At 43.8% G+C, this 16,936-nt stretch overlaps 1 protein-coding gene and 2 pseudogenes across 1 annotated transcript; 1 reads left to right on the forward strand and 2 right to left on the reverse strand.

Moving 5' to 3' along the window:
• The window catches only part of LOC147419018 (uncharacterized), a 32,286-nt pseudogene extending 17,716 nt beyond the window's left edge, over positions 1–14,570 (reverse strand).
• LOC147419019 (uncharacterized) lies at positions 293–775 on the forward strand. The gene has a single exon (XM_086505250.1). The coding sequence runs from the start codon at positions 293–295 to the stop codon at positions 773–775; it is 483 nt and encodes a 160-aa protein (XP_086361376.1).
• Positions 11,560–13,408, reverse strand: LOC147419020 (uncharacterized; annotated as a pseudogene).
• Positions 14,571–16,936: the final 2,366 nt, after the last annotated feature.

A 16,936-nucleotide genomic window follows, 5' to 3' on the forward strand; every position in this document is an offset into this window, starting at 1 on the left:
ACATCTAACTCAAGATTCTTCCGTTGTTGCCTCTTTCAAGAAATTATCACGTGCAAGTTCAAGAGACACAAATCTTGTTGATAGAGAACTGGGTTATGTGGGAACTATAGTCGGCATTTATGAAATATCGTATCGGATCTTCAAACAGGTGAATGAAATCCCTCTTCATACAACAATGACATGTAGATTTCTTGAAGTTATACATAATTCTAAAGTTTTGATTCGTGCATTTTGACAGGTGATTCTGAAGGTGGATTGGTTTCGTGCCGAGTATAAAGGCAATAGTGCCACAATGAAAAGAGAACCGTCCAAATTTTGGTCCGTCGACTCCTCGAAGTTAATGCATGCAACAAGAGAGCCTTATATTCTGCCAACTCATGTTGAGCAAGCGTTCTTTTACAAGAACCCAGATTCTCATCCATGGTGGCAAGTTGTGCACGTCCAACCTAGAGGTCGTCAGTTGTTTGATAGCGTTGACCCTGAGGAAGCAAATCAGGATGAATTGGTAACATCCTCGAATCTAAACACATCCATGTTAGAGACGTGTAGAATTTCCCTTGCCATTCATGATGACATTGTAGATGATGAGAACAACAACCATCCGTACTCTGACACTACTGACACCCAAGAGGAAGAAATAGTGGATGTTGAGCACATGGAGGAAATGAACGTCAACACAGATTTAATGGCAGAGGAGTTTGAGGAAGTAAACAAAGATAATGAAGATGAGATTTTATTGATGGCTAATCTCAGAGATGACGATGAGGACTATTAGCCGTGCGTATCAACTCACAAATCAACCTATATTGGCTAAGATTAAATCTCACAGTAATTCATTTTGTTAAGTCATGATTGTTATTGTTTTGAAATCTTACTAATAAGGGTGGGTGGTGGGGAGTCTCGTGGTGATAGCCCCATATGGCTAGTGTCAGGGTTCGATTCCCTTCAGACTCGTTTTTCTTTTTGTAGCTATGTACAAGGTAATCAAATCACACCGCTGCCCAAGATACGAGGATGCTACCACCGATAGTGAAGCCCATCTAAAAACCCTAGCATTTTTGCATGACGGATCAGCCCCGGCGTTTTTGCACTGTAGATCAGCCCCGACAGCAGCACAAGACAGATCAGCCCTAGCGTTAGCAGATTCCATAGCAAGATAGCAGATTAGCCCTAGCATTTTTGCATCAGCATAACCATCCAATATTTTGCAGATCTACCACGACGAAACCTAGATCTAGACCAACGTTTTTAGTTTTTAGCAATCAAACTCCACCGTAGAATCATCGAACTTCGCAGACCTCACCTTCCTGCAGCAGTTCCTCGCCGCATGGTCAGATCCACGAGCGTTTGTAGTTTCAACCCAAAAAACGCAGATTTCAGCATCTGCATTTTCAGCGTGGCGTCGTTGCATCGTCGTCATCGACATAGAGTCAAAATTTAGTGGATAAAGATTTGTAGATTTCAGCCATAGCGTTTTTCAGATTCCGGCTTGTCTCATTGTCGTCCTTGTCATCGTCGACGTTGTCGGCAAGTCCATAGCATATGATTTAGTCTCCATTATGTGTTGATCATCAAAGATACTAGGGAGAGAAATTATGAGAAATCATAATTCTTAATGCTTAATTTGCACCAAAAGGACTATTAACCAAGCACGATAGTGGATCATTGTGTAGTCCATTGTGAGGCATAAGGCAATGGACGAGATATAAAACAAACAATGAATTCACCACCCTTTGTCACGTGACACATCCTGCCCTATGTGTCCGTGGATAAGCTACAACGTGATCAGGGTTCAGTCAGTCCAGTCAGTATAGATTAGAAGTGATCTGGCACTTTTGTGAGTCTATTCGTAGACCGTGCATGCCCAGTCACTTAGTGTAGATGCATTTCCATCGATAGCAGAAGCTCAACAACCATCGACAGTAGAAGCTCAACAACCTAGCGTTTTTGACAGTTTTCAGCATGGCATTTTTCAGCAATGAAAGACTAGCAGATTGAGCCCCTAAAGAGTAGAACATTCAGCCCCAAGAAACCTCAGTTTTCATCCCTAAACTTGCAGATTTTCAGCGTCAAAGACCTACAGAACAGTCCCAGAATCAACATTTTTGGACATATTCATAGATTTCAGTCCATAGCGTTTTTAAACAGTAGATACGAGATTGCAGATTTCAGCCCTTAGGATGGTGTCATCATCCCGGTCATCATCGCCGACATAACCTAGACTTGCATCAGTTCCATGCATTCAGCTTGATCCAGTTTGTGCAATCATAAGTAGACCGCTCATGCCGGCGAGAGTGCGTGCAAATGGTCCGTCGACTCCTCAAAGTATAGATTAGAAGTGATCTGGCACTTTTGTGAGTCTATTTGTAGACCGTGCATGCCCAGTCACTTAGTGTAGATGCATATCCATCGGCAGCAGAAGCTCAGCACAACCTAGCGTTTTTTGAGACCCATCACCTAGCGTTTTTGACAGTTTTCAGCATGGCATTTTTCAGCAAGGAAAGAGCAGCAGATTGAGCCCTTAAAGAGTAGCAAATTCAGCCCCAAGAAACCTCAGTTTTCAGCCCTAAACCTGTAGATTTTTAGCATCAAAGACCTACTTAACAGTCCTAGAATCAACGTTTTTGGACATAGTCGCAGATTTCAGCCCATAGCGTTTTTGGACAGCAGATACGAGATTGCAGATTTCCTCCCTTAGGACAGTGTCATCATCCCCGTCGTCATCGCCGACATAGCCTAGAATTGCATTAGTTCCATGCATTCAGCTTGATCCAGTTTGTGCAATCATAAGTAGACCGCTCTCGCCGACGAGAGTCGGGCCTTCGGAGGAGGGTTTTACAACGTCTCTGGTGTCGTATCTCTCTTCTCTCTCTATCTCTCAGTCTCATTCACTTGCACACACAGTGTCCATTCACCTTGTTTGTGATCATTTCAATCCCTCACTAAGAACGAACATCTACTACAGCCTCATGTGTCCTTTCCTCATCACATACGCACCAACAGTCACGGCTTCATTGCCATGCTAGTGGCAATCACCATATTCAGCATCAACCTCTTCACAACAATGTAGTTCTCGCTCATGCAAAACACAATTGCAACTGCAGAAAGGATACCTCCATAGTTGACAGAATCACACAGGTGCATGGCACTCACCATATTAATAAAGAGATGGCTTCTCTCGCTTGTGCCCACGTTCCAGGAAGCTGTTGGCATCACACATCTCTATCACATAAGTATATCAACAAAGAGAATTTTCAGCAAGATTATAACGGGACTAAACTTTGCCATTTTGGGTCTCACCGTGGAGTAGTACCTATTGGCAGTTTACATGGAGAATCTTGGTTGTGTCAGCTGTTGCATCAATGCAAACATCAAACAACAAGGATGTTGCCATTCTGTGGTTTAAGAAGGATCTGCGGCTTGATGACCACGTAGGCCTCTCAATAAGCACAACCTACCAGGCTCTCCTCCCAGTTTGGCAAATTTGATTGCATTGACCAGAAAGGCTTTAGATTTCTCGTGAAAGAGGCTCGCTTGTTTGGTTCCCAACAATTCTACTTGGCAACTTTCCAGCTCAAAAACCTTCATATGTTTCTGAGACGGTGTCTCTGCCTAGAAAAAATTGATTCGTCCTCCTAGGCAAAACAGTTAACTTCCCAATCAATATATTCGTTATGACTTGGTACACGAACTTCCCAGCTTTAGTCTGTCATTCAACCTTAGCATACCACTTGTCAAATAAAGCTTGCTACATCATCACATCCTTTAATTCAATCATCTTCCTTCCCTCTTTCCTTGCTAATCTCCCCAGCTCCAGCTCTTTCACCTCAATTGTCTGCCACATTCTACGACAAGAGTTATCACCCTGCAAACCATAGTCCACACCACTATGACTCAAGACGTCCAGAAATATCCCCACATGACCGCTTCCATCTTGTGCCTCTTCTTGCGGGATTGCTTTTTCCAGGTTACCCTCAATGATCACCCCTCATCATGCAACGCCTCTAACCTTTCAGGAATTAGAACTTGGTATCAGGATTTGCAACAACATTCTATAATCTAGGACAAAGCTAAAATGCCCTAACTTGCTTGACGAATTTTCCTTTTTTTTTTTTCCAAATTTGTTGAAGCTTTACTCATATTAGATCCATGATTCCATAGAAGAAGAGCAGACTACAGAAGAGCTTAGGCTTGTTCAAGTTGCTCATTATGTACACCATAAGGAAAAAAATTCAATGCCTCTAACCTTCCAAGAATTTGGATGCAAGTAACTCAACTTGGCATCAGAATTTGCAACGCCATTTTATAATCTAGGACAAAGCTACAATGCATAACATGTGAACGCTACAGAACAAACTTCTACTTGCATCAGAGTATACAAAGATTGCTCCCTGTTTCCTTTCCAAATTTGTTGAAAGCTTGTCCCAATATCAATCTCTTTTGTCACACTCTTCTTGGAAGACCACATTTTCTTGTAAAATTCTGTGTGTCATAGGCTCATATGATACTTCGATTGCTTCTTTGTTTTGCAAGGATACTCCATGTAACAGGCTCATATGGTACTTCACGTGCAACAAACTAAAGTTTCTATTGTAAAAAATAGGGAATGAAAAATAATTGGGCCACAAATATCATTTGATTGGGTTCCCACAAGCATAATGAATAATGGTTGGGTTGCTTCCTCCACCTCATGCCAAACAATACTTGTATAATATGCAAGGCATAGACTGATGCCAACCTCCCAGCTCAAAAACCTTCATATGTGTCATCCACAGTTTCTAAGACACCGTCTCAGTCACTGATTGGCATGAAGACACTTGTAAAAAACCAACGACAAGAGCAACTCATTAGCCCTCAAAACATGTCTTCTCAGGCAGAAGTAATAAGCTTGTAGACTCTCAGTAGAATTAGTATGCCAGTACATAAACAACATACTTCCCTTAATATGCCCAGCTTGGGACTAAAAACATTCAACCTTAGCATCATACCATTTGTCAAGGGGTGAAATAAATCCTGAAAGAATCCATCTACTTAAGGTAGTAGTTTGCTTGCAAACATCCTAGAAAGCGTCATAAATGATCAGGACGACATTATCCATAGACAGACTATTCAGAAAATGCATCCTGCGCACCATGGATCTTCACAGAATGAAACCAACACCAGAGATATCAAATCTGCAGCTAGCACTCCTTTGGTTTGTCTTGCTTAGTTTCTTTTTCTGTTGGAGCCCAAATTGCTTGGAAGTCGAGCAAAGTTGAGTAGCACCCCGCTCCAAAATTGTCTAATTACATCAACTTGGCTGATGCATACTGGCTTGTTTGTTTGTTTCCTAGGAATTCTACTTGCCAACTTCCTAGCTCAAAAACCTTCATATGTTAATCAGACGGTGTCTCCATCACTCAAGACAGGCATAAAGATGCTTGGAAAAATAGATTGGCCTTTAAAATAGTAGAATCAATCATGCCACTTCTCCTACGCAATTGCAACTACCCAGTCACTTAACAGCAGAAGCTCAGCAACCATCGACAGCAGAAGCTCAGCAACCTAGCGTTTTTGGAGACCCATCACCTAGCGTTTTTTATAGTTTTTAGCATGACGTTTTTCAGCAATGAAAGACCAGCAGATTGAGCCCCTAAAGAGTAGCATATTCAGCCCCAAGAAACCTCAGTTTTCAGCCCTAAACCTCCAGATTTTCAGCGTCAAAGACCTAGAGAACAGTCCCAGAATCAGCGTTTTTGGACATAGTCGCAGCTTTCAACCCATAGCGTTTTTGGACAGTAGATACGAGATTGAAGATTTCATCCCTTAGGACGGTGTCGTCATTCCTATCGTCATTGCTGACATAGCCTAGACTTACATCAATTCCATGCATTCAGATTGATCCAATTGGTGCTCTCCTACGCAATTGCAGCTATGAAGTTACACCTGCCTCCAATGGGTTACTAGCATGGGAGCTTTTGATGGACCAAAAAAACCAAGTCGATCTTGTTTTGACGGAGGTCATGATGCCCTGTTTATCAGGCATAGGTCTATTTGGGAGAATTATGAACCATGGGGCCCTCAAGCACATTCCGGTTATCATGATGTCCTCTCATGACTCCATGAATGTGGTATTCAAATGCTTGTGAAAAGGGGCTTTGGACTTTCTTGTGAAACCAGTGAGGAAAAATGAACTGAAGAACTTATGGCAGCATGTTTGGAGGAGGTGCCATAGTTCAAGGATCAGAGCATTGGGAAGATAAAGATTTTGATCTAAGAGAAGTGGCTGCTGCAATAAATGCACCTTTTCTAGACCTTGTGCCATCAACACCCAAAAATTCAGGGATAGCTGGAAGTGTTGAGGATGCTCATTTGGCAGGACACCATGTACATTTGATTCGTCTCATATGGTCCCAAGCGGCGAGCATGATAGAAGAGAGGAAAAATCATGCACCCCAATAGTGCACGGTGCACCCTTGCGAGAGTTGCCTACAACATGCCTCTACTATACGCTACACCTACTCAGAGAGCAGCTCCGATCGATTTCCACCTTGACAGATCGAGAGTCAAGAGATGAGAGAGAGAGAGAGAGAGAGAGAGAGAGAGAGAGAGAGAGAGAGAGAGAGAGAGAGAGAGAGAGAGAGAGAGAGAGAGAGAGAGAGAGAGAGAGAGAGAGAGAGAGATGTTAGAGATATTTCTTACCGTGATGCGTCGCGTCGATGACCCATGATTTTGCACATTTGCTTGACCATCCACTTGTAACTCCATCCTGTCCCATACTCCGTCTCTAGTGTGTTGATAACATATTTCTTGTCATCCTCATGCTAATCACTACAGTGCAAAATAAAGTCGATTAGTAATTCAACTAACAAATTAAAATTTATATTTTTTATGTTCATTAATATTTACTCCCATGGTATATGAACCTGCTTTAGATAAGACGAGCAGAGGTCTCCCATCCATTGTTTGAGGGCGATGCCGGCTCCGAGCTGGAGGATAGCCCCGTCAGGTAAGATGTCGCATGTGACACCCAAGCTGCCAATGCACGTGCACATTGGTGGAGGTGGAGGCACTGATGGGGGAGTTGGCGGCTGAGGCGGTGTCTCACGAGTCGATCGACCTGGTGGCGTGCTACTCTGCCGATGATGCCTACATGCAATATAAACATATGGAAGATTAGATGAGAGTTCTTAAAAACTACTTGATATTTAATCCATAATCACCATAATAGATATACCTCCGAGACTGACGGCCACTAGCCTGTGAATCAGGTGTCAATTGAGTACTAGGAGGTACATCAAGAGTAAGCCGCTGACTCTCATGATGTGATGTACCTGGAATAGGAGTCCTAAGCAAACAAAGACATCAAGGGAATACATATATTAAGATTTCTATATTAAAAAAAGAATAACATTACTACTTTATCAATCGAGAAGATTATTGATGTGCTATGGTGCATGAGAGGAAGTCTCCACTCCTGTGTGTGGCTAGGAGGATGTACCCACCCTCTCTAGGACGTACGGGCAAACTGAATCGCCCAAGAAACTCGATGGAGCTATCTAAACTGGCATCATCCATCTCCATATAATCTGACATAGCCTGCGTCAAAGCCTCTCCTCATAGTCCAATGGTACGTAGCAAAGTCTTGATGAACGTCAACTTCACTCTATGACCCTGGTCACTCATCGTATCTGTATATTTAAAACAAACCATATATCAGGCTAACACAAACATCGTATCTGCATGTAACATCAATGCAAGTAAAAATATTAATAGATCAAGAATCTACAGATGAGGTCGAAGCAACCATGAATGGAGTGGACTACAACAAAATAGATCAAACAAAAAATGCTACAAATGCTTCAAAAGGTTATGAATCAAATGCAAGATCAGGTAGAAAAACTAAAAGAGAAACACGCTCAATAACAAATTCAATGCAAGAGTAAGCTACATGAGAGATTTGATGTGCAGCACAAGCTTATAACCATATGGTAGATGTGGAAAAAATGAACCAGAACTGGATGTATTCATGGGAAGGCATCAACCTGAGCTATATGCTGTTGTTGGCAGCGCTTCTGATTTCGCTTTCACTGCCTAATCTCACATGGTATCAGACGCTGAGGTTCTTCTCCTAAGCCGACGATCCCCTGTTGATTGCTTTCGTCACGAAAAATTCCCTCAAAACTGAGATCGCTCCCCCTTGGTGGCTGTGTTTTCTACAAACAACAGTGTTTTCACCTCTCAGGCTGTGTTTTCTGTGCTATGGAGCCAGATCAGCCATTTCTACTCCCTTCTCTCTCATCCCTGAAGGGATTACCCCAGATCAGCCCTAAGATCTTGTTCTTGGCGGCCAACACATGCACAAGCCTTGCCCAATTTGCACCTTTGCGTTAACTCTCAGCCCTTGCGTTAATCGCTTACCGGCACCGATTCAACCAAAGGAAGCTTGTTTTGCAGCTTTTCGGATAGGTGGCTATGTCGTCTCCCTCAATGTCTCGACTATGACTGCCATCTTATGGTAGCCTATGCTCCTCCTCTCTTTGAGATGCAATCACATATGATCTAGAATGTTTTCAGCTCCTACGCTCCTGCTCTCTTCCAAATGCAATCACATATGCTCTAGAATGTTTTCAGCTAATGCAGAGAGAGGGCATCTTGCCAAATGCAATGTTATCTTAAGGAGTGTGTTGATTGCAGGATGAGATCTATTTTCAACAGATGCAGAGAGAGGGCATCTCTCCAAATGCAATCAAGTACACTTGCATCTTGAAGGCATATCGCATTGCACAAGATGCTGATATAGGCAAAAGAATTCATTTTGATCTTGTTAGTCACTAGTAATTGTGCTTGGCAATGGGCACTACCATGGTCGACATGTATGCCTAATGTGGTGCACTTTATAGATCACAAAAAGGGGGAGGGATTCCGGCTCCCTCCCCGTCCACGTGTCGCGTTTTTCTTATTCCGATGGTGTTCTTTGCAGCCCCGAGGGGGACAACGCAGATAGACAGAGAGACGTGCTGACATATTGTTAGAGAGATGAGAGAGAGAGAGAGAGAGAGAGAGAGAGAGAGAGAGAGAGAGAGAGAGAGAGAGAGAGAGAGAGAGAGAGAGAGAGAGAGAGGCAATTGTCCAGCAGCGCTAGAAAAATACACTTTCCATAACCAAAGAAAATAAAGACAAACTTGGAATTTGTCGTCGAGCAGTGAGGCCATCGAACAACAGCAGTCAGAGGCCATCGAGCAGCGCGACTTGAGCTTCTAGGACATGTAGGTGGCTAGGCCGTCTCCCTCAATGTCTCACATACGACTGCCAGCTTATGGTAGCCTATGCTCCTGCTCTCTTCCAGATGCAATCACAGATAGCTCTAGAATATGTCCAGCAGTATCAGGTCAGGAAGAGAGAGATCTATTTTCAACAGATGCAAAGAGATCTCCAAATACAATCAAGTACGCTTGCACCTTGAAGGCATATGGCATTGCACAAGATGCTGATATGGGAAAAAAGAATTCATTTTGATATTGTTAGTCAGTGGTTGTGCTTGGCACTACCTTGGTCGACATGTATGCCTAATGTGGTGCACTTCATAGATCACAAAAAGTCCTTTAGGAGCTTCCTATTGTGGATTTCGTCTAAATGTGGGATATGCCTAACTTGGCATGGCCAAGAAGCTCCACGTTGTTTACACCGGAATGTGACATTGTGCTTGACATTGACTTGGTCGACATGTATGCCACCTATAGTGCACTTCATGAAGCACAAGAAGTGCTTGAGGAGCTTTATGTCCGAGATGTCTCTTGAAATGCAGTGACTACAGGATATGCCCAACGTGGGCAGGGACAAGGAGCTCTGGTCGTTTTTCAGTGGACGAAGCGAGGATATCTCTCTAGACGCAGTCACATATGAGCAACAGCAATCAGAGGAAATCAAGCAGATCGACTCGAGCTTTTAGGACAAGTGGCTAGGCCGTCTCCCTCAATGTCTCACCTACAACTGCCAGCTTATGATAGCCTACGCTCCTGCTCTCTTCCAGATGCAATCACATATGCTCTAGAATGTTTTCAACTGATGTAGAGAGAGAGCATCTCTCGAAATGCAATGTTATCTCAAGGAGTGCATTGATTGCAGTAGTGTCAGGTCAGGAAGGGAGAGATTTGTTTTCAACAGATGCAGAGGGGAGGGCATCTCTCTTCAATAACAGATCTTTAGTTCAACTATCGTCGGATAGATCTTTGAGGTCTCTTGGGATAGTTTCCTACGACGTTAAAATCCTCTTCTTATTTTTCTTCTTCTCTAAATGCAATCAAGTACACTTTCACCTTAAAGGCATATGGTATTGCACAAGATGCTGATATGGAGAAAAGAATTCATTTTGATATTGTTAGTTAGTGGTTGTGCTTGGCACTACCTTGGTCGACATGTATGCCTAATGTGGTGCAGTCCATAGATCACAAAAAGTATACTTAACGTAAGAGGTCAAGACAAGGGTTCGAGAGCCTTTGCCTACAGGCTTGTTCTACTTGTTTCGCCCACTAAGAGTAGGGAAGGCTCGCTAGGGTGGGTTGACGGACGGCACATGGGCTTGCAGTGGAGGCAGGGTGGATTGTGGGTTGAGGTCAAGACAAGGGTTCAAGAGACTTCGCCTCTACAGGCTCGTTCTACTCGTTTCGCCCACTAAGAGCAGGGAAGGCTCAATGGGGTGGGTTGACGAATGGCAGGTGGGGTTGCAGTGGAGGCAATGTGGATTGTGGACTAAGGCCGACGCGGAGGACCACCTTGGGTGGGGGCACCTGGATGCAGAATCCTCTTCGACTGCCCTGGCTCTTCATTTTTTGACAGCAGGAGTTGGCTTGCGCTCCTTTCTCCTACGGAGATCAACATGTAAGCCTCGGTTCCTATCATTCTGTTGGGTTTGGGAGGGGGTGTGGCTCCAGTGTGGCAAGGGAGCCCCATTCGTGTGGCACTCTAAGATCCATGCTGTGGTTTGAAGATGGGATTGGCTCCTTAGCATCCAAGAGGTTCTTCTGGCAGCTCAGATCGAGAGGGTTTGTGCGTGGAAGCCGTGCATTTCAAATCATTGCACTTCAAAAGGCGACATCCTGGACAGGAATCTCATCAAAGCACTTTTTCCGCTTTATGAAATGCACCACATTTGGCATACATGCCGACCAAGGTAGTGCCAAGCACAATGTTTTCTTTCAACAACCACTAACTAACAATATCACCATAACTTCTTTTGCCCATATCAACATCTTGTGTACTACCACATTCCCTCAAGGTGCCACTGTACATGATTGCATTTGGAGAGATGCAGTCTCTCTCATCTGCTTAAAAAAGCTCTCTCTCTCTCTCTCTCTCTCTCTCTTCCTGACCTAACCTTGTAGCAATCAATGCACTGCTTGAAATAACATTACATCTAGAGAGAGACCCTCACTTTGCATTAGGTGAAAATAGGCTACAGCGTATGTGATTGCGTCTAGAGAGACACCCTCACTTCATCCACAAAAAAATGACCAGAGCTCCTTGGCCCTGCCCAAGTTGGACATATCCCCAAATCAGTGCATCTCAAGAGACGACATTTCAGACAGAAAGCTCCTCAAGCACTTCGTGTGCTTGAGGAAGTGCACTACATATGGCATACATGTCGACCAAGGCAGTGGCAAGCACGACGTCCCGTTCCATTGAAAACAGCCTAGAGCTCCTGAGCCCTGTCCAAGTTAGGCATATCTCGCAATCAGGCGACATCCGCGAGACAGGAAGCTCTTAAAGTACTTTTTGTGATTGATGAAGTGCACCCCATTAGGCATACATATCAATCAAGGTATTTCCAAGCACAACCATTGAATAACAATATCAAGTGAATTCTTTTGTCCATATCAGCATCTTGTGCAATACCATATGCCTTCAAGGTCGACTCTGTAGATGAGCTCACCGATGAGTTTCGACTCTTTGTTAGCCAAATGAGAGACTGCAAGCTCTCACTGACTCCCCCACCAGGAACCAACGCCTAATTATCATGGACTCCCACCATGTCCTTGATGATGGTCAGACTCTTGCCCAACAACTCGTACTGAGATCTCTCTCTCTCTCTCTCTCTCTCTCTCTCTCTCACACACACACACACACACACACACACACACACACACACACACACACACACACACACACACACACACACACACACACACACACACACACACACATAGGCGCAAGCACTCTGCTATCACATGAGAGGCTGCAGTGCAGTTGGCTAGGGTAGCCATGGTGCTAGCAAATGAGGAGGCGATGAAAGGCAAGAAACACTTGCGCAACTCATGCAAAGAAAACACATCATCTAGCTCTTCTATCTTCACCCCTTCTCCTTCAAAGCTCACTACCAGACTTGATGGTGGTCAAGATGATGATGGATCTTGCATGCGCTTGCATTGTTGATGTTGTTGACGTTGTTGCTCGATGCCTGCAACTCCATCTTTGAATGGTGCTTCTCGTTTCACTCTCTTATTCTTCTTTGTCTCCACCTCTTTCTCTAGCATTGGAGCCACGACATTGACGGAAAAGTTCAGCAATGCGCGCGCCCCGTGCATCTTCAATGCCGCTCGATCATATGCCAAAGCTGCCTCCTCAACCGTGTCAAGGGTCCCTAGCCAAACACGGGCCCCTTGCCTTGCACAGTCTTGGATCTCGTCTGCATATATGCCCCACGACTGACGCTGTACTCCTCGATAATGCTTGTTGTTGGAGCTCTTGGCAAGCTCTACGGGTGTTAATGATGTGCTTGAAGGGGCAGAGCACAATGTAGAGGCAGCACCATTTTTTATGCCTTTCTTTGGAGGAGTTGTATTTTGCGGTGTTGATGATCTGGGTGCAAGGTGACTCTCCGTCGATGCATCTTTGCATTTTGGGGTGCGCGGAACCCAGCCTGTCTTGTTCACAGCTTCTTTAAGAATGCCATACACCATCATGTCATCTGAGTCATTTTCATTCAATGGAAAACCAGAGCTTGTGCCCAAGCATGATCTCAAGCAAGTTGGGGTGACTTCAGAGGAAGGAAGTCTCCATGGACTGCTGGCCATGGCAAGCTTTGTGGACAGCTTCTGTGAACAATCTGTATGAGCAAACGAGAGTGGGTCGAGGGGCCAGACTCGGCGACACCTGTTTGAAGGATGTTTCCTTGCTTATACGACATAAACCTTGTCTATGCGTGCTTAGCACTTGAGTCCTCTCTACAGTTAGCTACAAGGAGATATAACATGCTGGTATGGAGAGATGACATCATGGTTTGAGCTACATGGATTCAGCATGGAATAATTGCTCCCCTTCCACTACTCATTAGATGCCTCCTCTTTGACTCTTACACAATCCAAGATCACCGCTCATTCGTGAGGACGTGAATCAGCTGGATACCAAGAGGAAATAATCTTAATGTCATTACTACATGTAGAGGATAGCTCTTCAAACATTGCTAGAGAGGACCTACTGCCACACTAACAATGAATAAAAGCAACATAATCAATTAAATACTATTTCTTGAAAGACGAATGCACTACTACCTAGTAGCAAGACAATCTCATACACTTAAGGAGCCTGTCACAATGAAAACAGATTAATAACAGAACAAAATTTTCCTCCTGTGAAGATATCTATTTCCCTCTCAATTTCAAACCAAATTTTTCAAATAATGGCTGAATGGATCACCTTGCACGGTCTCCCTCACATATAAGCTAGAACTCTTCAACAACTACTTGGATCATAATCGTTTGCCAAACAGCGATGACCTCCCCGCCAACAAAATATATAGGGATGGGTGCAACTCAATTTTTGTTTTTGCCTAGGCGACACTCAGTCATGGACAACACTACAGAACACCCACTCACCATCCTGCAATGCTTAGCGAAATGGTAGCTGATCCTATGCGCTCTCTTGTGTGGTGGATAGAGATACTACTAGGATAAGATCAGCTTTGCGGAGAAATTGGAGTTGGTGTGTCACAAGGACTCTAGTTTTCTTTTCCAAGGCTCCAAGCAAGCAATCCTGCAAAAGCTTAAGCAGTCAGTAGACTTGATACTCAACATTTGATCATAACCGTATTAGCACATTGACCTTGAATAGGGCAGACCCCGTGTGCGCATCCAGTGCACTGAATATATCATCTAGGAAATAGACGTCAGAATCTTGATATACTGCCCTAGCTAGCTGAATCCTTTGTTTCAATCCACCACTAAGGTTAATGCCTCTTTCACCTATCTCTGTTTCATCACCAAACTCGAACAAGCCTATATCTTGCTCCAAGGAAATTACTTTGATGGTTCTCTGATACTTGACCGTCCCACTCTGAATCCATGCCGTCTGTGGAACATAGGCACTTGTACCATGTACCTCAACCTGCACGCACAACAGTAGAAAATATCATGTAGGTGAAATGACATTATGCTCTCAAACAATGCCATGAAGACAGAGGAAATGACATTATGCTCTCAAACCTGCCCCTCGTTCGGCCTGATAGTTGCCGTGGAGAGCTTGTGGCGCTGTTGTGCTTCTCGCGAGTCACATTTCAAAGGTGCGAGCAGGACTATTATAAAAGTGCCTCGCATGAGAGACGTAGGGGCAGTGTGCAGGCGTTACTACTGGCCTCGTTGCTCTACGTCGTATAAGCAAGAAAAATTTTAGGCGTCGATTATGCAACGGCTTAAAATTTTGGGCGTCGATATGCAACGATAGCTGTTGTTTATGCGACGGTCAATTTTTAAAAAAAAATATATCCTCGCTTATACGACATAAACCTCGTCTATGTGACGCATTTGTCATCGGTTTAGTCCCTCGCAAACCCCCCCTATGGCTAGTAGTGAACATGCAAAGGCGGTCGTCTCTCTCTCTCTCTCTCTCTCTCTCTCTCTCTCTCTAAGAAGATGACTCAAAGAATAATGCCAAGTGGGCCCAATCGGGGCCCTATATATATAGTATTGCGGCCCCGCCGAGCTTTGCAGTTTCCCCGACGGAATTTTTGTGGGTTTCCAGGTCGCCTTAAACCGGATTTTTTGTGGTCATGTAATCATCTAAATGTGTTAACAAGACTTTGTGATCACACAAAATTCATGGTAATTACGTAAATATTAAATATTAAATCCCTATTTGCCACTAATAAAGTGGAGACAACCTTCAACCCTCTTCCTTTTGGAAGATGATTCATAAACATTTTGTATAATTTAAGTTATGAATGTTTTTGGTCGTGTCATCTATTCATCTCTCTCTTCCCCCTCTTCCTCTCTCTAATTTTGTGAAGCATGCTAAATTATGATAATCAAGTGATAGTGATAAATTTAATTGATAACAAAAGTGTAGACCATGTACACATTGCTGCAAAATAAAGCTTGAGAAAACTAACTACCGTCTCGTAAAATATGGACACACTTCACTCTATCATATACATGCCTCGACAAAAGATGTCGTCCATGTTTAGCTTCTCATCTCTGACAATGCTAGCTTTACGTGGAGCCGCATGTATTGCTTTAGGATGGAGCAGGCCCTTTGTTGTTTCATGTTTATCTTTTTTTTTTTTGAAATTTCATATAGTGATGTTTAATTTTTATTAAGAGGGAGGGAAACACTGAAACAAAGGGAAACATTAAAATTTGAATGTTAAAGTCAAAATTTGAATGTTTACGCACTAAATCAGGTTTCGAGAATAAATGCAAAATTAAATGTGGCAATACAGAGGCAAATGTCACGGTAATAAGTGTGAAAGTAAAACGCGATAAATTTTGAAATAATCCCCCCCCCCCCCCAAGACCCCCTCTACAGTTGATTTATGATTCTTTTTGTACAAAATGCAATAAGAAGCCGCAAAAAACAATTAGAGATTTTCATAGTGTAGAATCTGCTAGTCCCATGGACTACTATGCTTAGCTACTAGCTCTCACATTACTAATAACTATATCCCTCTGAATAACATTACCTTGCATGTGGTCTAAGACTAGCTTATGTGAGAAATAATGAATTATACCTAGATAAAAGGGGTGCTAATATTTTTGGCAGTTCTTCTATAGATAATATAGATAATAGTGTATCATTATCGTAAGACTAGGAACCGAAGTCGGGACTCGAAAGCTTTCTTAAAGAACACATCGAACACTCTCTCTCCCTCTCTAGATCAGAGGTGGTGAAGTTTCTCGCGCTCTCTCTCTCGGCGTTGTGAGTTTCCATTTCTAAAAAATCTCTACCCCCCTCTCTCTCTCTCTCTCTCCCCCCTACACGAGCTGGTAAGTTGTGAGTTTTCATAGTATTGCTTTGCAGGTCACTAGTACTGCCGAGTAGTTCAGTTGAGACTGTGCGTTTTACAAGCGGAGAAGAATGGTGGATCATCACAAGAAGCAGAAAATTATCGTCACCGGTGTCGGCGACCTCCAAGATTACCACCAAGCCGAGCTAGCTGCTGCAGCTGCGGAAGAGGAGCAGTTCCTGATTCACTTGGACAACGCCTACCAGCTTAATACACCTGAGGTTTATTGCCAGGAAGTAGGCGCTGAAAAGGAGCAGCAGCTAATTAACGTTGACAACTACCTGCAAGAGGATTACGACCTTAAATATTTCGACATCTCTTTGGGAGACTTAGAAGAGCAGCAGGAGAAGCATTTTCAGTCTCAGCCGCTGCCATAAGTAGAGCAACATCAGCAGCAGCCTCGCCGGGCGATCAAGTATATAGGAGTGAGTAAGACGGCAGAGGGGAAGTGGCGCACGCAGCTGACAGTGGCTAGGTCTCATTTGCAAGCAGCAGGGCGTGTGCTGAGCGATGTCGATATTTCGAGCCGACGTGTACGTCTTGCCGGAGGAAACCACCTCAGCGCGCGCGGCGCCGCCAAGGCCCATGACTTCCTCTGGGCCTTCATCTATCAATCTGAGGAGCGCAGCAAACTAGCCCAGCGTCTTAACTTTCCGGAGGACGTGGACTATCTGTGCCAGC

The sequence above is a fragment of the Adiantum capillus-veneris genome, chromosome 29 (assembly GCF_014529385.1).
Source record: "Adiantum capillus-veneris isolate H3 chromosome 29, ASM1452938v2, whole genome shotgun sequence".
NCBI classification, from domain to species: domain Eukaryota; kingdom Viridiplantae; phylum Streptophyta; class Polypodiopsida; order Polypodiales; family Pteridaceae; genus Adiantum; species Adiantum capillus-veneris.